The 24453-nt window shown below is 43.4% G+C and overlaps 1 protein-coding gene across 9 annotated transcripts in view; it reads right to left on the bottom strand.

The window, feature by feature from the left end:
- LOC122869393 (RNA binding protein fox-1 homolog 2-like) overlaps nt 1–23542 on the bottom strand; it is a 45446-nt gene extending 21904 nt beyond the window's left edge. For 3 of the 9 annotated variants that reach the window (XR_006376310.1, XR_006376309.1, XM_044182355.1), the window contains exons 1-3: nt 22472–23538; nt 13045–13095; nt 258–458 (exon numbers count right to left, since the gene is read on the bottom strand). Coding sequence is in view for 7 of the 9 variants with exons in the window: in XM_044182355.1 (XP_044038290.1) it covers nt 258–458; nt 13045–13095; nt 22472–22726 (507 nt within the window). In the remaining 2 variants the exon portion in view is untranslated. Of the gene's footprint in view, nt 1–257; nt 459–2976; nt 3304–8597; nt 10906–13044; nt 13096–22471 lie in introns of those variants that run through there. The other 6 variants (XM_044182360.1, XM_044182359.1, XM_044182358.1 and 3 more) reach the window with 6 other exon arrangements.
- Between the last annotated feature and the right edge of the window lie 911 nt (nt 23543–24453).

Here is a 24453-nt window from a genome sequence, read left to right as displayed (position 1 = left end):
ATGCAGAACTACAACTGCAATTAGGGTTTATGACGGTTATGAATAATGCAGCACTACAAGTGCAATTTTATTGAATAAAAATAATAAATATCTTACAGTTCCTTCACAACTGTAACATCCTTGGGAGGATGCTAAGCTTTCCCGTCCCCCCATAAACACCACTACAACAAACGGTCATGGTAAATGACTCCATATCACACACATCTGACAGATAACTAAAATTACTACTCAAGGCTTTATAAACACACAGTGCTTACGTTGTTGTTGTTGGTGGTGGTAGTGGTGGTGGCTCCATTAGCACCAGCCCCTACCTCTGCTGTAACTTGGCCCCCAGCACCAAACATGGCCCCAGGGCCAAACTCTGTCCCTGGTAGCCCGTTTTGAGGGGGTGGAGGGGGGAACGCTGCAAAGGGTGGGGCCACCAATCCTTCCTGTCCTCCTGTCGAATCCTGAGAGCCCTGCAGCAGCGGGAAAGGGAGGGAGAGCAAAGGAAAGAAGAGAAGGAGACAGCTTAACATATGTACTCAGTAAGCCTTGTACAGTGGCTGTAGCGCCCTGATGAAGGTAGAATGAGGGGGCTAAAATCCTGCCTATTCAATTTCACTCTCTCTCTCTCCCCTTCACCACTCAGTCACTCCCCTATTCCCTCCCTGCTATCCTCTCCCCCTCCCTCTAACTCCATATCTCTGACAGGCATGTGTTTTCAGTCAGCCGACCATGAAATATTTACTGCAAACACATCTATTATTAAGAGTCAGAAAATTCGATACACGGTTTGAGATACAAACATACTTATGGGATGGGTGTACACGCAGAGAGATAAATACTAACTGTGCCATGTTAACCAGCACCTGTTTACAGCTACTGCTGCATTGTGTGAATACTTGTTCCTGTATTTTTGGATTTCTTTTAGCAGGCCATCTATAATTCAGATTAACTGTGTATCAGCTGGGACTTTGTTGCCTCGGGTTCTTTTTCTCTGCACTGTTACAACTGTATCAGCAGCAGGATCATCTACAGATTATTTATAGCCTAGCTGTGGTGCTGCACCAACACATACACCTTATCTTGTGTGTGTGGGGGGGTGGGTGAGGTGACTCTGCAATATTTCTTGCTTCAATCATTTCACACAGTCAAGGACATCCTGGTTTAAGTTTTTACAAAATCCCTATAAAGCAAAGAGTACAAGAAAGGGAGATACAGAATGAGTAGGTAAGCTGAAAAACAAAGATGGCTAAAAAAAAAAGGCCAGTGGGTTTGGGCACAGGGCTGTTTCTTCCACACCAGGCCAGGCAGAATGACACATAGCATCCAACACCATTAACCACTGGTCTGGTCTCTGCTGTGGGCTGGATCTGGGCTGGGTGACGCCAAGAGACACTCGGTCTAAAGACAGCCTTTTTAATTAGACAGAGTAACTAAGATGCTGCAAAGAAAACAAGCTCTCTCCCTCTCTCTTTCTCTAATCCTATAGCCTGACTGCTCACTGTTCTTCCGCAGTGTCGACCGCATTGGCTGTAAACAGCCAGCTGAAGCTAAAAGGCCCATCTGCAAGACAGACAGCTTCTGGGGTCTGGGCCCAACAGATAGAGGAGGCATCGGAGAAGGCTGAGTAATCCAAAAACAGGATGGAAAAATCTGGGAAACTCGTCCGCTGCCACTCTCATTGTGGTAAGGCTGAATGTATATTAGGAAGGAATGTGTGAAAGCTGATTGTGTTTTGCATCCGCTACGGGTTCTGTCACCTAGTGATAAAAAAAGAACCCTCAAAAAACCTGTTCAAAATGAGACAATTAACCATTAAAATTAATTGGTTAGGCCTTAGACTACCCGGGCAAAGCATAAGTGTACTTGTTAGGGCATGTGAGCTCATAAACATGCAGTAGCCTGTATTCAGACACTAAAGGGTGTGTCCTATAGGCATATCCCTGCCCAGGGCTGAGTAATACACACCGAAAATGCTGGGCAGAGGGAAAGAAGAGTGAGTAAAAGAGTTAGCGAAGAGAGTGACAACAGAACAAGAAGGTTAAAGCTTATGATCAGACAAAGACGGAGAGAGCTGGTAAGTGACTGGGTCTCCCAGAACTGGGATATTTCATTAACAAGGATGCCATATCATAAACACCAATCATCTAGTGTTTTTCAGAGACTGCTTAAGGGCACCAGAGAAGCAGCTCATGGTTTATAAAAGCTTTGTTCTATTCTATCGCACGGTTCTTAGCTGAATAAAACCAACTGGACTAGATGCCATTACACAATGCTCCAACATGACTAGTCATGTAAAAAAAAAAAAACATTCTAAGATGTTATAATATTTAGGCTCCTACTGCAGAGGTTTAAAGAACACTGAAACAGTCCTTGTGACCATGTGTGTTATTTTCATTTGTCACGAGCTATGCAAGTATAAACGACAATGAAATGGATGAATTGATGAACTAATAAACAGGCAGAACGAAAGCTGTCAGTGGATTAAGATCAGAGTTGAGAACAGTGCTCCCTTAAGTCTACACAGGCATTCCTGACCCGCTGACTAAGGAGCAGCACTGCCCTACATGGCAGCATCATATAGTCAAACGGAGAGGGGGAGAGAGGAAAAAAGAAATAATGGAAAAAGAAAAGGGGGGCTTAACAGGAGAGGGAAGGGGATTATGGGAAATAATGACACGCTCTATTAGAGCTATGTCTGGTCTTAGCCCAAACTGAATTTTGACATTGTGAGATAAGATACAGAATTGGCTGAAACTGTGATACATTTAAAACAAGCTAGGCTTCGTATTAAAATGACATGAAAAGTGATCTGAGCAAAGCTGAAAACAGAGTAGATCAAGTATCAACTGAAATGTTTTTTAATCAACAATCTGATATTACAAATAAAAAAAGGACCATCTGGAGTAGGACCTATTCATCCGTACGGTTTCACTCTCGCCTCATGCATGCATACACACAAAGAAAAACAACACACAGCAGTTGTGTTACCTGAGACACCATATGTTTTTCCACACACGGAGAGGATGAGGGGGAGGAGAGGCCTTTTCACAGCAAACCTTTCAAGCGTGCGTCTATGTCTGTCTGCTGACTTTAGCCTCTAACCACCCAAGTAAAGCACACACCAGCCACAGAAACACAGAATGAATAGCCAAGTGGTGATGCTACTGGAAATCATCAATCATGCAAATTCATAACACTTTGTCTAGTGGAACTATCTAGTGTCTGTAAAGTTGCCTGGCCGAAGATAGAAATACTCTTTACAGCTTCTTCTCCCTCAGCAATCTGTCTTTTCTTTTCCTGTGGTGGGAGAACTAAGTATGCCTGAGTCTTTGCCTGCCACGCTTGATGAAAGCCAGAAGGAGATTTTTTTTTCCCCCTTTTAAAACCACCAACACCCGCCCCTCAAGTCACTCAAAGCGTCTACTGCACTGTGATGTCCATCAAAGCGTAGGCCACAGCCCATCTCCTTATATGGTTGCTTCTGTGCAGAAGCTCCTGTCACTCCTTCCTGACTGTGGGCCAATCAGATTACACAAAGGTTGTCCCTTAGAGATACATCAATAGTTCACAGGCTCAGACCCAGAGATAAAAAGATATTTAAAACACACTGTTAATGAAAAATATTAAAAATAAAACAAATAATAATAGGTTATGTATTCAGTAGCAACATGGCTTGCTTGTGCAATAACAGAATAACAAATGAACAGTAACACTGTCATCAGGTTTCTGGCTTTACCAGACAGCCGCCAATAAAAGAGGGAACAGGGCAGGGACAAGTGTCGCATGCCAGATTTATTTGGGGACTTTGTGTCCCAAGACTGTCATAATTGTGCATAAAGATGAAGATTGTTATTAGAGTTGCAATGGTTAGTCGACTGACAGAAAATTAATCTGCAAATATTTTGATAATCAAATTATAGTTTTAGAAAAAATGGCAAACATTTGCTGGTTCCAGCTTTTGAGGATTTGATGCTTTTCTTACTGTCATAAATGATAGTAAACTGAATGTCTTTAGGTTTCGGACTGTTGGTCGGACAAAACAAGACATTTGAAGAAGTCTCCTTGGGCTGTGAGAAATTTCTGACATATTATAGGCAAAACAATAAATCAGTTAGTTGAGAAAATAATTAGCAGATTAATTGATAATGAAAATAATCATTAGTTGTAGCCCTAGTTGCAAATAGAGAATGACAACTGAAGCAGGCTAAAAAAAAAGTATTTTTATTTTTTAAAAAGGTTAATTTAAATAAAAACTAAACTAAAACAAACTTTCAAAAGTACATCTAAATAAAAAGAAATACAACTGAAATGGACTAAAACAAAATACTGTTTCCTTCTTCATTAGGCTTAATTCAGTCAGTTACTAATATATTTTGGAGAGGCAGAGTACCAGGGTGGAGGAACTTGTGGACAGCTGTTGGACCCTTAGTGCAGGTAAATACTCCTGACTAGCTGCAGACAACCCTCAGCTAAAACACGATTAAGTGTCTCCAATGTTTCTACTGAATGATGAAAAAGGCAAACTCAGTCCAAACACACTTAACCTCCCTCTAGTTCTCAGCTTGACTTCGTCCGGAGGCATAAGATTTCATGTGTCAGGGGTGTGACTACCCCTGTAGCATTAATGTGCTCACTATCTCCCAAATCACAATTACTATGACTTTTTGTTGCCCTGTCGCGCGTATCTAATAACTTGTTGACATTTACACTCAAGGAGTTTCCCTGACCTTTAATCTCGACTGATTTACAGAGGGTGCAACAGCAGAATGAGCTTTTCACCCTATAAACACAAAGAATCCTTCAAACCAATATTAAAGATAACTAAGACCAATAAAAATATGCAAATCAAGCCAGTGCAGAATTTGAATGTTTTAACATGTTTGCTGCGCTGCCATTTCCGTGTTTTATTCTATCACAAGAAGAATTGTTTAGTAAAATCTTGCATAGTTCATTCTGAGTAGATGCAGCAAGATGGGGAATTTGTACACTGCCAGAGTTTTAAATTTAAAAACCCAACTGCACTGACTTAATGCTGCAGTGTAAGCTAGGGTACAATGTGTGCACAGGTACAATATTACAGTGCTGTTCGTCATGCAGGAGTAGGTAACCTAGGAGATACTGCATACATTTAGGGCTCTACTGCACCACATCTGTGCATCGCAATGCGCCTTTCTGTGTATATGTATGTGCGCTTTGGTGCGAGGTAACATGCGGAGTGTTTTCACACCTCGACCCACTGCATACAACCTCGGGCAGTGGCAGTTAGAGCAGCATTAGTGTTGGACAATATCATCATGGCTGTACGGGCAGAGGGAGCACAGTTAACCCTGAGGTGCGGTAGTGTCACACAGTGCATTAGGCCACCAATACTGAGGACTCTGCACTTTGGTTGAGTGCTTAATCTGTGGTAACAGGTGAGACTGTGTTTCTGTTTGTGAGATGGGAAGTCCGTATTATCTGTCACTTTCTAATGTGAGAGTTGCTACACACAAAGAAATACCCATAATCCCACAGGATAACTAATGAAAAAAAGCTAAATAAGCTGTTGGTTAAAGTGTTGTATGTATTGTTTTAACATACCCTGACACTTGCAGCAAAACACACAGCTAGCTGTCAATTGGTCATGAGAGTGCCGCAACACAGTTCTGTCCATTTCTCATATGCGTGCAGCTACACTCCCACAAACAGATGTACACACAGAGCCCTGAGGGTAACAGACTTGGGTGTGGATCCCTTGCAAATTCCTTGAAGGCCTGTTGTCGTATGCTGGCTAACCAAGCTGTCTTGTGGAGATAATACGGGAGGTGGAACAGTTAGGCAGCCTAAATACTCAGGTGCCACTCACTGCCTCGTAAGCCACTCAGTGTAACAGCGGCTTGGCTTGACACCCTTCCTGATGGGCTCAGTACTAAGCGCGGGGGGGGGGAAATGATACAACAACTTGGGACGTCTACAAATACACACAGAGGGGCGTGGGGATAAGGAGGAGAAAATGAGAAGTGCACTGAATGTTACGGTGACATATTTTTGTTGAACTGTAAAAAAAAAAAAAAAAAAAAAAGAAAAAGAAAAAGAAAAAGAAAAAGAAATTGAAAATACATCCTCTATCTTGTACGCCATCCTGCTGCAGTGATGACGCTGACTACACAATCAAACTGATGAGTTTTCAGAATCTGCGCATCAGCAGGCTCATTATGGAGCCATGTCCACCCCCAAACCCACCCCCACTGCGAGTGGATCCACACTGTCCCAAGATCACAACCTGTCTGGAACATCTTAACCATTATCAAACATATTTGATAATGGTTATGTCAAGTAAGTGGCTGAATAAGCGGATTTGTCACTCTGAATAATATCAAGATGGAAATTCAAGTAGGTCTGGGTAAAAAAATAAAAATAAAAATAAAATCTCGATTTCAAAGCTTAGGGACGTTTCACAATTTTAATCTTTTATCCTGCAAAATGCAGCAAGACTAAAACATGAATGAACATATTTAGGCCAACATGTGCAAAACAATTGCGCAAGAATAATAGTAGACCTCCACTACCTACAAGGCTGTCTTCATTATACATATTCAAAAATACAGGCTATGCTATACAACCATGGATGGTCAGAAGCAGATGCTTCAACTAAGCAGAGACAGACATCCACTTTAATAATCAGTTTCAGCGCACATCAAGCAGAAAAGTCTGCTCACTAATTCATCTGCTCCTGCTATTTGTGTTTGTCGACATCAGCCTGATGTCTGCAGACAGCTGCTAGTTAGCATTAGCTACCTGGCATTTAGGGACAGACTGAGAAGAGCAGAATCCGCACATTGATCAATCGACTCCCACCTCCAACTACCAGAGAAAATGCCTCATCATCAAACAGAAACAGAGCTATCAACTACGTTATGTTTCGACTAAAAAAAAACTTTTGTGCACGTTTTAATAACTCGATTTTCATGATGGAGACATTAGACACATCATGCAAAAACTTCAATTTATGAAATTAATTTGATATATCAACCAGCCCTAAATCCAAGGTAGGGTAAGGTGAGTTGTCCTGGACAAGACATAGTCTAGCGTGCACTTAGCAAATTCGACACAACTAGCCATCTGCATAAACTGTAATATGACGACAGTGATAGCTTTAATGGTGCCATCAAGCAAGACTTGAAGTTACACTAAGGATTTAACAGTAACTCTTATCCACAGTGCAAACTGAAGTAGAGAGATGTGTCACCCAAAATAGAGAGCAGTACCATAAATTTTACAGAGGACAGGTGACTGGTGGAGTGTCACCTTTGAGGTGCATTCCCACATGGAACCAACCCCCCACCCCTGCTCTTACACCATTCTAGTTACTACCGCCATTTGGCGTCATTCTCTTTGAAGAGGAATAATGTGTTTAGCTTACAGCTGCTCTAGCCTGTGGGGGGAGGAAAACAGATGAGGGGGAAAGAGAGAGAGGGGAAAAAAGGTCAAACACATGAACAACAACCTACACCTTAAACGTTGACCAAATAAAAAAAAAACTGTTCTACAAAGTTACACCACTGTGTGTCTGTGTCTTTATGTTACCAAAACACAGGGTTGTTGCTGCGTATTCATTAATAGTAACTATGTGTGTCTGAGTTTGTTGTGCCATACGAGGTGGGTAGTAAAACACTCCTAGCTAGCAACAAATGGTGTGTGTGTGTGTGTGTGTGTGTGTGTGTGTGTGTGGGTGTACAGAAACAACTGTGCCTTGGCACCTGTCTCCCTCGATCCAGTGACAGATGAAGTTTAAACGGCATGGAAAGCTTGGATGACAACGTTGAATTGCATGACAAAATCTCAGCCTCCATCCAATGTGCACATGACGTGACATGACACACACACACACACACACACACGAAATATAACATGACACTGTGTGCAGTCAGCATGGCGGGAGCATGCAATACCCGCTGTACACGCATGTTGACACAGGCGACCAAGCAGCGGCTGCTACCTCATGTCTGCATGTACCACACTGCCACCTCTCCCCCCAAGGCCCAAAGGAACCCAAGACCAGAGATCAAGACATGCTCGAACAGAGCCAGAGAACAGCTCTCATCCTCAGGCTGTCTCTCAGCTAAAGTAGCACAGACACGCCCACCATATGCTAAGAGCAGCCTAGCACACATCAACTATATAAACATTATATGCCACGGTGTTAGGCAACTACTTTAATATAGTCACAAAATGCAGTCATTCAGCAATACTTGTGCGAGCATACAATTCAACTGATGCCTCTCTGTATATTGTCTCCACTCCAATGACAAAAGGTAATTCTTCCAGAAGAATTAAAGCTACTTGGGCGCAAAGAGTTAAAAAGTGAAAGGAGCTGAGCTGCAGGGACAAGCCCTGCTGTTAGCCTGCCGCCCTGCCAACTATCTGACAAAGGCCTCACCTGGGCCAAGACACAGCAAACCAAAACAGGCCATACCATAAACAGCACACCAATTACTGTTTCATCAAGCCAAACTAATGAAAATAAATCATTAGTAATCTGTCTTGTTTTTCTAGTTCTGATCTTGCAGTTCTCAACATCTGCACTGAGTTGTTTATAGAAAGAAGCGCTGCATAAAAAGTGAACTTACCGGTAGCATTGCTGGGTAGTACAGCCCCATCATTGTCTGATCTAGAGGAACAACTGCTGACCAGCTCTCCACTTTTCCGTTCCTTCTCCTCTCCCCTTCTCTCTGTGTCTCTATTTCTCCTCCTGTTCCTCCTTTCCTCTGTCTGTGCTCTAAGACCATGAGCTGACGATGGCTTCAGTCCACGTCTCTCTCATACATTCAAATTCTCCCTCGTTCACTCCCTCTTCCTTCCCTTCGCCGGTGTCCCTTCTTCCACTTCTCCAGCACGCAAGCTTCGTCTTCCTGTCACTCCTCTGCCTCTCTTTTCTTCGTCTCCCCGGCCCTGCTGCTCTGATCCCCCTCGGGCCTTTCTGTCTCTCTCCTCCTGACAGCCTGAGTCTCTTCTCGCCTCTTTTCTCTCTCTTCTCTTTGCTCTGCGTCTGTCATTCACACACTCACGTTACACGTCCTGCTGCTCCCCCTGCTTCCTCTTGTTCCCGCCCCTCTTTTAAAACTTTCCCTCCCTCTCAGCCTCAATCCCTCCTATCCATCAAAGCATCCATCCTTCTATGTAGCTATCTAACCCTGTGTCTAGATGGAGAAAGCTGTTGTTGATGTCTCCTCAAACCCCCCTGGAGAGAGAAAAGGAACAGGAAGGAAGAAGATGCTGTCTTCTATCCACGCACTGGCTGCCTGAGAGTACAGAAGACGAACGCGACCCCCACTGCATTGCAGCTTTTTTTGATGATTTATTTATTGCGTGGCAGCCTGTCAGCTCCAAAAAGCAGCGGTAGGTAGGCCAGTCGGTAGACAGCTAGGTAGCTGGCTGCGTGGGTAGGCTCCTAGATCACCATCTCTCTGCTGCAGTTGCCTTCATCACACAGATGGAAGTCTCACAAAACTGAGGGAGCGCCAGCCCCGATTCCAGTATCTAAACCTCAACCTGAACATGAATCTGTCTTACGCTGCATTGCGCCTTTTCCTTCTGGCTCGGGCTCAGTTCCCTCACTTCCCACCACTGTATTGTTAGGAGGCGCTCAATTTGCAGAGATGAGAATGCAGTTCCTTGCACCGCATTTTCATATGGGAGGGACTGAACTCTGCGGAAAAAAAGCCCTGATGCCAAGCTTTCAGACATCTGCTGAGTCTGGCTAGAACTGGGTCCGCAGGGATGGAGGGATGGAGGGAGGGCAAGATAAGTGATTGGAGGTGGTGGGGGGAAAAGGGGCAAAAGAAGGGAGCTGGGCTGGAATGGGGGGCAGGGACAGAGGAGCAGTGGGTGCGAGCTAGAGATAACGGGATAGAGAGATAAATGGATAAAGGGCTGGGTGAAAAAAGAGCTAGGGATGACAGGATTAGGGCTGTAAGTGAGGAGGATGAGAGGATGAATAGGGGATGATCTGAGGATTAAGCACACAGACTGAACACGGTGATAAACACATGCAGTTGCAGACAAACACATGGACATAATGTACACAAAGATGTGCTGTGAGCATATTCATGCTGCTGCACCTTGGTTGGCACACGGACACATATGGACTCAAACAAAAGGCTATATCTATCCCACACTCATCAGCTAATTCAAACAAAGGCCTGCTCCTTCAAACAAAGCATCTACAGATAATCAATAGCTCAGGCTTAACTTTCCTATGGGAACAATCCAGAACATTTTGAGGAGAATTGCAATTACCTATGGGAAGGTTATGACCAGCAATTAGATTAAAAAGCAGTATTTCTATTACTAAATAATAGAAAAATGCTTAGGTGTGTAGTTTCTATGACTTGTTAGAGTGTGTGTGTGTGTGTGTGTGTGTGTGTGTGTGTGTGTGTGTGTGTGTGTGTGTGTTTAGTTAGCCCTGCGACCTAAATAGCAGGAGACTGACATGTATGGTCCCACAGGTCAGAAGTGTCATGTATACAACCACCCTTCTACACACACACACACACACACAGACACACACACACACTTACCCCTCACAGTGTGCAGCAGCAGGGACCCACAGGAGCCTGTCACCGTTTAACACACTCATACTGACACAAGCAGACCTACAGGCAGTTCAAACATGCATACATAACATTAGACAGGAGCATTACCAAGACAAATGTGCTGCAGCAATGAACAAGCCAATCCGGCTAAGCTAGGCTTGGCTAGCTGCATTTGCATGATAACCAGCAGCTAGTGTGCTGGAGACTCCTAATATGTGTGCTCAAGGGCAGAATACATTAGCAGGGACGAGTTTTAAATCATTTATAAAACAAATGCAGCAGCGTGCGTAGGCTCTGAATCTAACAGATGACAAGGGGAGTTCAGATGTACTGCGGATCACAAGTGTTCTCTGCCCAGGTATTTGTCTTACAAGCAAATTAATCCAGGAAGGCGAGGACCAAGACGGGAATATAAGTCTGCTCTAACTGTTCAGCTGACTATTGTATGATTTTGTGCCCTGCAGGCAAGCCATCTTAAATAACTTGCTTCCATTTCTGTTTCACCTCTGCTTCTCTGTCTCATCATTTCTTTTTTGCCTGTGATCTCTCTCACAATCTTTATTTTTTGTTGTCAGGTCAACACCCAAACAGAAATAACTGAATACTGGACACAAGGGAAGGGAAGTTGAAGTCTATATAAAATTAACCAGAAAAACAAATTCTTACAGCGTCAGCCTTTGTAAGTCTCTCTCTCACCCTCTAACCCACCAACATCTGGCTTTTGTCTTCAGCGGGTAAGGGTACAATCGGCATTCATTCCCGGGTCAAATTACTCTGCAGTAGTCACGGGTATTTATCGGCTCCAGCGCCGATCGGCAGTGATGGAAACATGACACCCGGGTGGAGGCGCTAATTTTTGCCCCTTTTCCGGTGTGATTCCCCCTGCTCTTTCATCTGTTTCTAACTGCAAATGTCTGGAAACTTATGGTCTCGTCCATATGTTTATGTAATATTAGCATGATAGGCAGTCAGTCAGCTGTTTGACTTTACATCGCTGTGACATCTTTCAGAGCACACAAACACCGTAAACACACCGGTCACCTGCCCAGCACGGTGCTGTTAAAACAGAAACACCGCAGCTACACCTTATTTTTATACAGTCTATATGGGCTCCAAACAGCAACCACCGTAACATTGGCGCTGGCCTGCATGCTGCTTTCTACTGTTTACTAACCCTGTGTTCCGGCGCGTTTGTGACGTCGAACGTGACACGTCAGAAAAAAACAGAAAAGGCAAACACTTATCTAGTGGCAATGTGAAAGGAGTCCATCGCCTATTTTTAGCACCTTTGCCTGCGTTTAAAAAACCTGCATACACGCGCTCATTTTGATGTATCAGAGAGCTGTGTTCCCAAGAAAGGAGATACCAACGGTAGAGCAGGATTGGAGAGTCAAGCAGAGTAGAGAGAAAAAAAAAAAAGACTACATGAGAGGGGATGAGGCCTTTGAGAATCTCCCATGTTGTGATGTGGGGAGGGAGGATGGGGGCTCACAGGCTCACAGACCAACACCCCCCTCCTGTGGCACTGCCAGAGAGCTGCACATCCCAAACACGAGCTACAGACGCACGCACGCACAAACACAGACAAAGGTGCACACACGCAAGCTCTCGGATACAGAGGCCTTTCTCATAAACACACTCAAATGGGGTTTGTGCGTGCATTCACACACACATCCACACACACACGAGTTCTGAGCTGGTCTGAGCCGCTCAATGTGCTCTGCTGCTTAAAGGTAGATAAGAAAATAGTCAGCTACCCCGGCGCTGCGCTGCACACATAAGGCACTCATTACTGAGAGCAATATGCATGGAGAGACACTTAGAATGAGAAAGAGACAGAGAGACGGAGAGAGGCATAAAAAGAGAGAAAGTGTGAGAGGATAGGAACGGTATTGTGAAACAGTACTGCATGCGGAGTGTGCAGAGCTTAGTTTAAAGAAGGTGATAGCATAATTTCTCTCTACTTTCTGAGGGTCGAGCCTTTGAAAGAGAAGCTCAATCACTACCAGTTTCCCTTTCATCAACTCTTCTAACAGCCATCATTTATATGCTACCATAGGCTGTAGCAGAAGAAAAATAAAATTGTCTAGATAATGATGTCGTACTACAACAGAGCCAATCCTGCTATGGGACAAGATGGACGACAGCACTAGGTTCCCCTGGACAACAAGAATCAAGAGTTGGTTTCTAAAATGATGTGTATTATACTGTAAACACATTTTTTTTCAAACTTTTAGAGGAACCAGACTATCAAGAGTGCAACTATCCTTTAAGAAGTGCCATACTGATTCAATTTTCTTACACAACAGTCTTTTATATCCCAAAAGAAAGAAACTGATTGAGCAGCATTTCATTTATGGTTATTCGAAGGGGACTGGGTGGCTGAAAACTAGCATCACTCAACTGAGTCAAGGATTCTGTATTACATTATGTTTTTTAATTTATTGTTCCAGAGGTTTGCAAGCAGTCACTAATCTCTTACCTGACTGTGAGGTGGGTATCCATGGAAACCGGGGTTTAAAGGCTCATTGTTCTGCAAGAGACAACAGGAGGGAAGAGAGTGGTGTAAGTGGCTGGGCTTTTGAGAAATGAGTGGATGCAGCATGACTTTTACATTTCAGGTGAAATGCACTCTCTCCAGCTAGCTTGTTTTCAAACTAACTAGACTTTTTTTTAAATATCATAATATCTCGTATTATTGTCACAACATGTCTATAATCTAAAAAGCACAACTCACTACTATTCAAGCAATTTTTTAAATCTTAAAACGATATCTAAACACTTGTAGGGTGCTATTGTTTTTCACTGCCCACGATTATAAAAAACAAAAATGATGCTCAGTAAGAGAACAAAGTTCAAACAAGGACAGAAGACACTTCCCCGAAGAAAAAAAAAAGATTGAGGAGTGAATTAAGCTAACAGTTAACAGTCTGTGTGGATGCCATGACTGGTGAACCATTACTGCAGAGTTTTCATATCCAGCCGTACTAACCAATCAAAATCCAAATGTAGAGGGGAGCCCCCCCATCCCTCATCGACCCTGCCCCAGAAACCAGTGTTGTGGTTAATTGCTCTGTAATTACTTTTAATTAGATTATCTCTATCTCTCCTCCTCTCTTTTTTCTCCTACGTGTCATTTTGCCCCGGCAAGAGCAGCCATTGTTTGCTGCAGAGTTAGGTGAGGAGGAGGAGGAGGCAAAAGAAAAGACAGAAAGGCAAAGGGGGGGAGCAGGAGGAGGACTGGAACAATGGGGAAAGTTAACCAAACGATGATATTTTGACAGCAGTGAGAGAGATGACACCGGCACAGTCTAGCCTGCTGGCATGCCTCGCAGAGAAAACATGACCGCCTAGTGAGACTCATGCCGAGGCATGAGTCTCACTAGGCAAGAGGGAAGGGGGGGGTGGAGGATGAGAGATGATCTGAGAGGGTAAAAGTAAGAAAGATGTGTGTGCATATACGTATGTGTTTTGGGATGGGGTGGTAGTCTTAAGAACGGCTGATGTTTTCATTACATTTAATCTGCAGGACCGAGGAGCAGACAAAATGTTTGAAATCCATGTGCTGCCCCTCGGCCTGAATGCACTCGTCTATTCAGCAAACAGCTTGAGTGTGGGCCGTGTGATGCCACAGCGATGAGAAGGGCAGATTTGGCTTCTGAAGAGTGTCAACAGAGTTAACCTCCTGGCCCTGACCTCGAGCTGCCTCCTGCAGGAATCACTTCCTGATAGCATTCATCCAGCCAATCAAGGCCAAGTGTCTCAGACAGAGGGTGACAGCTGATTGACACACTGTTGGTATAAACATACAGACAAACAGCTATCAAAGCTGATCCCGAAGAGCTAGCTTACGCAGTACAACTCTTTGTGAGGCTAGGACATGGAGATATGTTGGCTAAGTCCAAAAACAGATGTGGTGATGATGTATGGATGACTGAAGAAGGGGAAGAATTGTCTAGACAGAGTGGGATAGAGGGAAGCCGGGGGGGGAGAATATGAGTTTAAAAAAAAAAAAATAGTCCACATGTAAAGAACAGGTAAGAATGAGAAAAAAACATTTTTCTTTTGATGCATGGGCAGTAAACCCCGACTCTGTGTGTGTGTATTTGTGTTCAGACTCAGGGCCAGTCCTCCCTTTCCCCTGTCTGAAACAGCCCTTTCTTTGTCTCCACTCTCCACTTCCTGTTTCATCTGGAACCAATTTCCCCCTCGTGCCTCGTCCCCAGGGGGAACACTCTCCTTGGTGCGTCGCATTTACAGGGGAATGGACAGACTTATATTCACTGGCTGTGTGAAAAGCTGCTGGTGCTCAGCACAGCACATATAGAAATGCAGTATAACGGGGCTGCATTTCAAATAGGACTGAACTGACATCCTGGTTTCAGTGCACAAAAAACTGGATCTTAACATTGTATTTGATCAGTGTTTGTGCTATATTCATTCAGCGGTGGTGGGCCGCCAAAGCTGAGCAATACAATTACAGTATTACATTAAATGTTAACAATCTGTGTTTTGATCACATTTGCAGATAAAGTAAGGATGAAGGCGCTGCACTAGCTACAAAAACTGCGAGGAAAACTAGAATGCCAGTGAAATCTAAACCAAAATTATACCCAACCATCAAATTATAGAGTTGGTTCTACCAGTGGACAGAGTGGAAAGAAGAAAGGAGGAGGAGTTTACGTAGAAGAACAGGAGGGAGAGAGGGTAGAGTTTAGCAACATCTGGAATCAATCTGTCTGCAAGAGAAAAGGGAGGGAGCAGGGTGGATGGATGGGGGAAGGACAGAAAGAGGAGAAAGAAAGAAAAGAAAAGAACAGAATAAAATGAAAATAAGGGCAGAGACAGACACACACGGGAGGAGGGGGAATGTGGGGAATGGCCAAAGCCAAGAAAGGGGAGAGAAATATAAAGCAGTAAAACATTTGCGAAGTGGAGACAATGAGTCATAAGTGAAGAATGCCATGTGATTTATATTTTCTTAAGGGGTGGGGGAAGGGCCTGGGGGTCTGAACTTGATACCTAGTTTTTCAGAGACTCTTGTTTACTCACACTCACACTAAAGCACACACACACTCTTTTTGCCACATGGTATTGCTCTTAAATATATTACATGGCTGCGTGTCTTGAAAAGTATACAAAAGGCACGCACATTTATGCCTGCCAAATGTTTAAATAAATAAATGAAAAATGAACACGGCCTGCTGCACTAAGCCTGTCCAGGTCGAAAGCCAGGCTTTCGTACTGCACTTTTGCAAGTTTCCATTAAGTTAATTCCATACAGTTTGTGAGCAAGGAGGAGCCTTTGAAGGCGCCGGCTGGCTGACTGTGAGGGCTTCAGACTGCACTGGCAGGGATCAGCGAAAGCACGGAAAACCAGTCACACACACATAAACACGCTCTCTCTGTGTCCCCCTCTCCGACTCCACGGAGGGCAAAACTAAAGGGCGTCTCTCTTGTTTATTTTCTCTCTCTCCAACTTACTATTTTAGGAGAAGGAAAGAAGTTGGGGAGTTGCTGGAGCATACGGGTAAGAGCAGGGGGAAGAAAAAGGAGCAGCAGTGGTGAAGGAAGGCAAAATGACATGAGGTCAACAGATGGTGAGAGGGGAGGGAGAAAGAGGGAGGAGGGGAGCGGGGTAATTAAGGGGGCTGCTGCAGGCATCCAGTGATCCCTAACAGAACAGCCTGAGGAGGTGGACTGTGCAAATGTTTGGCTTTATTATGGCCTCAATCATATCACCAAATGTAAGAAAAATCCCATCTGCTACCACCAACACATGATTACCCAAAAGACCAAAATTTGTGAACTTTTTGACAAAAACATCACACAAATTATTGCAGAGAACTATGGCTTTGAGAAAGTCCTGCCTTTCACCTAAACACACAAGGCGTGATGGAGATCTATGAGCCAGAATCAACAACGGTCAAATTACTTTTAACAGCCTCACAAACATCACACCTCACACCATCAGGGTCTGAGACACGGAAAACCAATCTTCTACAGGAGATTCTTGGCAATCTTTGGTACAATATCATCAGCAATTTCAAAACTCGATGAAGTCAACAAATCATAACGGAGTGGGAAAAACTGGAGACGAACGAGCCACACTCTGAGAGCATCAAACAGAGTCACCATAAAATGGAGAAACTGAAGGAGAAAGAATTAACAGAACAGGCCGGAGGGCACAGGACAGAAAGTGATGGATGTGATTTGTCAATGTGATATGCTCCAAAAGGCATATCAAAGCCAAATGATGAGGTTGAAAATGACAAATGCAATGGAGATAGTCGATATGCTGGGACATAAAGACAGACAAAGACAACCAAGAGGAATGTTAAAGCCAAGATGAATTGTTTCCACTTAGACTTGAAGGCTTATTTCTTATGACAGCACCCTTTTCAGACCGGGCAGAACAAAGTGTGCCCACAGAATGGGACAGCTACAGCTTCCCATTTTTGTTTCTTTTTTAGTTAAAGTGTATGTACTTTCTAAAAGAGTAGTTGTCTTAGAAACCTCTGATGTGAACTGGATGCAAGTCATTTTTTTCCAATCCGACAATAACAAAACATGCGGCTCCAGGGCAGCTGCTGGGTGGATTTATTGACGACTGTCTCCTCTCCTCCAACTGTGTGGCTTGCTAATAACAACAGGTGACCTGGAGCTACACACGGGGTCATGCAGTAGCAGACATTCACCTCTGCTTAGGCTGCATTGTTTTCATAATATTTCTGGTGTCAGTAGTGTTTGTTAAATCACAAATTGGACATTTGTCCTTGCCTCAACTTTTGATCTTTATCACAAATGGGAAGAATGCGAAGACGATTTCTTGGGGTAATGAATGTAATACATATACAACACTGCCTTATTGTGCACGACACATCCATCTCATGTTGGGGCATTACGACTGTCAAAGGGTTAAATCCTATGCTGACTCATCCAAAAGCCATATGCATTTAGACTGTAACCACTGCACATCATAATGGAAAAGTACAACTCCATCTTATGATGCATTCAGTTTATTTTATGAATCACATCTGTACACAATTGTTTTTTCCCCCTTATGTTCTTATTCTGCTGCTGTGCTTATTCTAGTCCTGGCCTACAGAAAACTCAATGCGGATGAGCACTTTTAAAGGTCAGTTTAAGCAAAAATGAAATATTAGACATTTAAAAAAAAAAAAAAAGGTTACAATTGCAATCGTGAAACCTGGTATATTAGCACCATCCAATTACTCTTGTAGTCCTGAGTGAACACAGATGTGTTGTGGTTTAAATGCTTTATTTCCTGTATTTATGCATACTGCAGTTAAGCAGCAAGACCTAAAGGCAAACTAGAAAGGACTATAATCCAATAATCCAATACAGTTCACTGCAATATAGCCCGTTACATCTTATATCTTTTACAGCGAGCAAAAAAAAAACCAAAAAAAAAAAACCAGGTTGTTAAAATTAAACAACCAATGCCAGTAATTAATCACTAACTATAATTCCGGCATTTATTTTATTATACTATAAGAGTTTTATTTCATTTAAAAAGTGAGAAGCTGTCCTTTTTTTTGCCCCATAACTTGCACCAAGGGCTGCTTCATTTTTTTTCTGTCAGGCATGCATTGTGTTACAATGCCTACTAAATTAAACTAGAACACACATCTATGTGAGATTTTCAGATTGTCAGTTTTATTTGATAATGTGTCACATCAGTACTCAGCATCAACCTCTTAATGAAGTACTTGGTACTCAGATTAGGACTCACTCACACACAACTTAATGGATCCAGGTGTGTGTGTGTGTGTGTGTGTGTGTGTGTGTGTGTGTGTGTGTGTGTGTGTGTGTGTGTGTGTGTGTATGTATGTATGTATGTATGTATGTATATATATATATATATATGTCTCAACTGAAATTATTCATGACACTGTGGCAGTGCATCACAGATGACCCCATGTAAGAGAAACACTGAATTGACATTTCACTCTGTGTGTAGCTGGAGATGGGAGCACATATGACAGTTTGGGGGCAGCCTTGGGGGAGGAGGAATGTAGGGTGGGGGAGTGGTGACATGATGACCATAAAGGGAGAGTTACCATGCAAGTGTCAAGTTAAGGAGCTGAAACTGGGGTGCTTAACAATAGAGAGAAAGAGAGTGTGTTTCTATTTTGTTCTTTTTATGAATGGTGCCTTTCCTCTTTTTCTCCAATCTGATTATTTCTTTGTGCTTTCACAATACGGCTGTTGCACTTGAGAGAGAGAGAGGGAGAAAATGAGTTGAGCAACTTTGTCTGGGGAATTTTTAGCTTATCATTTCCAGTTCAAAAGTCATGGGTGACTCCGCCGCTGTGCTGTGGCTCAAAGTTTAACAGCAATCATTACACAGCAGTAGAGAGCATAACACAAGGCTAGGTAGGATTGTGTATGAACCTCTGCAACAAATATTAATACGCATCAGTACAGGCTGAACACACAACCTGACCCACCTCCTCTGCCTCTCTATAATACCGTTCCCCTTCTGTGGATATTTCTTCTTTTCTGTGAATAATTCAGGCTGCTGACTTCTGAAGGACACTTTTTGGCTATTATTACACAAAAGCTCTCCGGGTACATTCAGGTTACTACTGTAGCTATGCAACCACCAAGGCCAAATGTCCATCAAAAAGGCGAAACTGACGTCCTACATTGTACAGGTCGACTAGTCAATTGATTTCAAAATATATGAAACTAATAAAAGCAAATTTTCACCTTTATAAAACTGTATCCAGCCAATGTTGGATATGTTTACTTAATAAATGATTTTAGTAATTAATCAATTCTAATAAAATATTACTGATTTAGTTTTATTGACTTTATTGTAAAAAATAATAATAATAATAATAATAATACTGTGATCTTAGATTTAAGGATTTTAAAATCAAAATGAGATATCCCAGAGAATCATGATTCATGAGTTTGTACACTACAGCCACAACTAGTTTAAATTTTGGGTGCAGTTTTACTTACAGCAACAAGAAAAAACAGATCCAAACCTCCAGAGAATCCTTTAATGCCAGTTTTCTAAACAAGTGGTTGGGAGCTGACTGTTGGCAGCAACACATTTTCATTAGCAACCAATATGACAGTTAAATTTCTCTCTGGGGCAGACAATTTTTTTTTTTAACATAAGTACACTTGTTCTACATAAACAAGCAACGCTCAATGTAATGAATACTGCTTCTGGTGAGCACTCTGAAACCAAAATTGTATATCACTGGTAATAACTTATCTCAGTGATCTGTCCATTCATATCAACCCACCTCTTGCCTGACCCCCTCCCTTTGGCCCGTTAAAGCGATCAGTCTGGTTAATGCCCTCTCCTAAATGAGGTTTGATCTTGTTAGCGCGACACAAAGCCTCTTTACTGCCAACGATAGGACAAATCGGCTCTCCAAAACAGAGAGAGAGAGACAGGCAGGGAGAGAGAGAGAGTTAGAAACTGTACTCCAACTGCATCTGAGTGGACCACAGCACTGCCTCGAGGGGAAGCATCAATACTACCAACAGAGAGTGGGAAAAAAATAAAAAAAGAGATAGAAACAAACAAACACGAGAGGAACATAAGAGACGAGACTGGAGCTGGGACAAAAAAAAGGGATAGATGTGACATAGATTTGAGTGATGGGAGATGGACCGAGAAAAGGAGAGATAATCAAAGGTGACAAGGGGGGAGATGGGACAGCAGAGAGAGAGAGAGGAAAGGGGGAGGGGTTGGGGTGGTTTACCTCACTGGCACACTGAAAGCCTGTGAACCAGGAGTCAATTAGCAATCTGGAAATATGCTTGGGGGAGATAGGAGGGGGAGAAATCAGAGGACAGCTAGAGGGGAATGGGGAAACGGGGGGGTGAAGGGGTCTGCAGTGTGTATGAGGCGGAGCGGGGGAGGAGAGCAGGAGCAACAAAAGGGAGAGGAGGCTGCACTCTCATTTATTATTACAGTCCTGATTTACAGTCAGCCTGGAAGGTCAGCAATCTACTACCTCAAGCTCTCAATGGGAATACTATGGTAATTGTTGGGTGCATTCAGTTATAGGAGCATCCACTGAGCTCATCCTCCCCATCCTGAGCGCGCACACACCTACAGTGAGCAACTGCCATTCAACTACCATGACTGACTTGCCGGCATTAGCACTTTATGGCATTTTCTTTTTTTATTCACCCTTTGCATTAAGTGTTATTCAGCTATTCATCTTCATTCAGAGCCTATGCTCCTGCTTATCTCCCCCAACTGATCATGTTATTCCTGCCATCCATCACTTTCCTCTCATCCTTTATCACGATCCCCGATGGATGCAAACTAATGGCTCTGATTTCCTTTCTGTCCGCGTTCTCCTTGCTTCCATCCTTTCATGTCTGCCTGCATCTATCCATCCAGGCCACATCTGTCTTGAGTCTCCTTTCTCATCTGTAGTACAGCCAAATATTGTGTCCATTCAAACCCCACTCTTTATTTCTCTTTGTCCTCCACCTCCTTGCACCCCCCATCCATCCATCCCTCTCTCTTCCTACATCACTTTCTACCTCCATCAACTCATCCACCCTCCCTGTCCTATTTCCAGCCTGACCCCCCAATGCCCAGCGATCAATACAAATGATGGGCAGCGAGAATCCTCCCCATGCCACGCTGCTCATTGTCACATCATCTTTGCCAGTGGGCTATAACCTTTTCCCATCATCAGCATCCATCCTCTGTCAAGTTCTCAGGGCATCATGGCATTACATGGGACCTATTTGTCATTGCAGCAGGTCAGCCGCACAGCCAATTCAAGTATTTTACCAGTTGCCCAGGATTCAATTACCTGCAGATGACCTCAAACCACGTCCGCCTGCCCTTCGCCTACTGTTAGTGCTGTTTCCCTGGACTGAAAACACCAGACGTCAGCTAAAATGTTCCCTTGTGCTGTTGGACACTTCAAAGCATATGTGTGTAGGTGTAAGAATGATGTCTAGTGCGTGTGTTTATGAGCGAGAAAGAGAGAGAGAAATAGATAGAAATAGAAATAGTAATAGATCCAGGGAGAGCATGCGAGAGAGGTGCACCCCTTGCCTCGGCAAGCCCCTGGTTTACTGTAATATGCACAGATTAGTCCTTCAGAGGCAGGAATGGTTGCTGATGCTTTGCTGTCTCAGCAGTCGCGTCATGAAAGCAGGGAAGACCTGTGTTAAGGAGGGCCCCCCTCGAGTCCCCTCGCTCCTTCAGCAGACACCAAAAGGCTCTGTTCTTTGTCTTTCACTGTGGTGACCCCTCCCCCAATCCCTGTCTGCCTCTCTCTTTTAACACCTAGCGACAATCAAGGGAGGGGGGGGCATGGAGCGATTAATGGCACATGCTGTGTGTATCAGGATTTGATGTGATGACTCACTGCAAATTATCATCACAGGTCTGAGTAATTTCATCCATGCGAATAAAAACAAATCACAGTGTGCCTTGCAACGTGTGAGAAAGCACAGGTTTACTTTCTGTAAGACAGGCATGATGAATGGGTCTGATCTTTGCTGTGCTGCTGTCTGTCATAGCAATGGAGCCTGTATCATATTACCTTTGTCTGGCTTGGTCATGCTCCCTCACTGAGCAGCTCCAGCAAGCCACATTTTACTATCGTCACACTTTTGTGCAATTCGCAAACCTCTCATTTGGTTTTAATTAAAGGATTTTCTATTTGCTGCAATGATGCATGATTATGTTGTTGATGAGAGAAAGGGGCCTATCAAAACATTGTCATCATTCCCTACTGATACTTAGGAACAAAAGCTTGTACTGAAGAAGACAGGGGAGGGCAGATGATACTTGGTCACAACGCTGCACACATGAAGCTGAGATGGAAACAAAATGATACAGATTCGAGAAATTGATACTGTATGTGTTTACACTGCATTCCTACCTGTCCAATGTCACCAACAACACTCCCGGTGCCGTCTATCCTTGGTCTTTTGCACTCGGCCCCGGCTAAGTCAGTCAGGACAGCGGCTGTCTGAGCGTCGGGCTCCGGGTCTCCTCGCTTCATCCCCCGGACAGCTGCTGGACCCCCGGCCGCGTTTGCAAGTCGTCCGGCTGCTGTATCAATGTCTCTTTCCCGGTCCATTATTCCCCGACTAACGGGTAGCATTATAGATGCAACGTCGGTCGACATTAACATTGGACGGCAGACAGTCACCAGTCAAAAGTCTGTTTTTACCTTTGATTTGTCCGTTTGATTTGTCCACAGCTCGATATTCACAATGGATTTGTCTTTTCCCAAAAAGCGTAACGTTAGACGGCTAATTTTGGACTGGTTTTCATCAATATAGGCAGCTTGTACTGTTTATTGTCTAATTTGGCGTTAGCTATTCAAGGCAGAACATTATGACCATGCCAGGATTCTGGACAAAGCACATAAAGTATAGGTTGTTGTTTTTTTCTCCAAAAAGTAAAACGACGCCAAACAGTGACCTATTTTAATAAAGATCACACGTCCGACTCTTGGATGCCTGACAAGCTAATTAGCTAGCTAACATTAGCGTGCTAGCATTACATTCCGCTAGCTCTCTTTATAAATGTGGCTCGGAGAGCACACTCTCGCTTCCAATAATAGAAAATGTTGGAAATTAGCTACGCGTGATACTCCTCCGGGGCCAGCCAGTCCTCTCAGCTCTAAAAGTGTTTTTGCCTTAAAGCCCTCGGTTGTTCCTACCAGCCTTCCCTTGTTTTCAGTCTTATCACACCGTCCGTTCCCTCGCCGTGGTCTGCTGTGGATGTGTCTTGGCGTACGGACTTGGCTTCCGACGAACACGATTTCCCCTGGTCTGAGTCCCAGTTGGTGGAACTCGTAGTGTGGAGGGAGCCCGAGTGCGCTGATCCGCGGTCAGATTTGTCTACGGACACCGGGCTCAGAGAGATTGGAAAGCGAGGTGTGGTGGGCTGGTCTGAGGTCTGCGTTTCCTCTGTCTCCTTCTCCTTCTTTTCCCTAACACCCCCACCACAGAGCTCCCCTCCCCTCCCCTCCCCTCCCCTTCCCTCCCCTCTTCTTCCTCATCCTCCTCCTCCTCTATCCTCACTTATTTCAGTGTTTAGCCGAATTAAAATGAAGATGCAACTATTTTGCTGCTCATAACACTGCCAAAAGATTTGCTACTAAATCAGATACGACTAAATATTTTCGTACAATGAAACACAATGAAAGAATAATAAAATATGTATAAAACAATAAAGTATATAAAATAAGATAGGACTCCAGAAGATTTTTTCATACGGAAATATACAATGTTACATACATAAGCAGAAGAGGTATGAATTATTTTTTTTACATACAAGGTCTGCAACACAGCATGGACTGTATAAAAAGATCATAACACAATATGTGTCTAGTGTGTCTTTACATTCACAAAAAGACAATGGATTCCCACTTTTGGAAATTATACAATGTGTTGGCATTCAGGACACCTCGAAACACATTCAGTTTAAAAATTCAATTATATTTATAGTTTGCATTTTGTGCATTTTTGGAGCATGGCCAAGTAAACTAAAATGAAAGCGCATAATAACCAAAAGTTTCAAGGACGGCAATAATATCCAAATCAAAAGAAATCTGAAGAGCAGCAAGCTGGCACCCGCAGTCTCAGAGTTGGATTATTTTAAAGGAACGACATACAACACAGTCATGTTTTGTTATGTTTTTGCGCCCCCTAGTGGGTCTTAAACGACAGAGCGTCTGGAAGGGCATTTCCATCTTGAAAAGGATAAAAAAAAATATCACTGCTCTCCTATGAAATTGCTGTCATATAATTCAAACAAAAGCGCCACTAATCAAATATGGCTGCTGTTGTGTAGAAAGGTTTATAGTGGCAAAGCTGCAATAACTGAGAGAGTGGGGGATCCATCAAAGAG

The sequence above is a fragment of the Siniperca chuatsi genome, linkage group LG21 (genome assembly GCF_020085105.1).
Source record: "Siniperca chuatsi isolate FFG_IHB_CAS linkage group LG21, ASM2008510v1, whole genome shotgun sequence".
Classification (NCBI taxonomy): domain Eukaryota; kingdom Metazoa; phylum Chordata; class Actinopteri; order Centrarchiformes; family Sinipercidae; genus Siniperca; species Siniperca chuatsi.
Note: the sequence above shows the minus strand (reverse complement) of the source record. Positions and strands in the feature narration are given on the sequence as shown.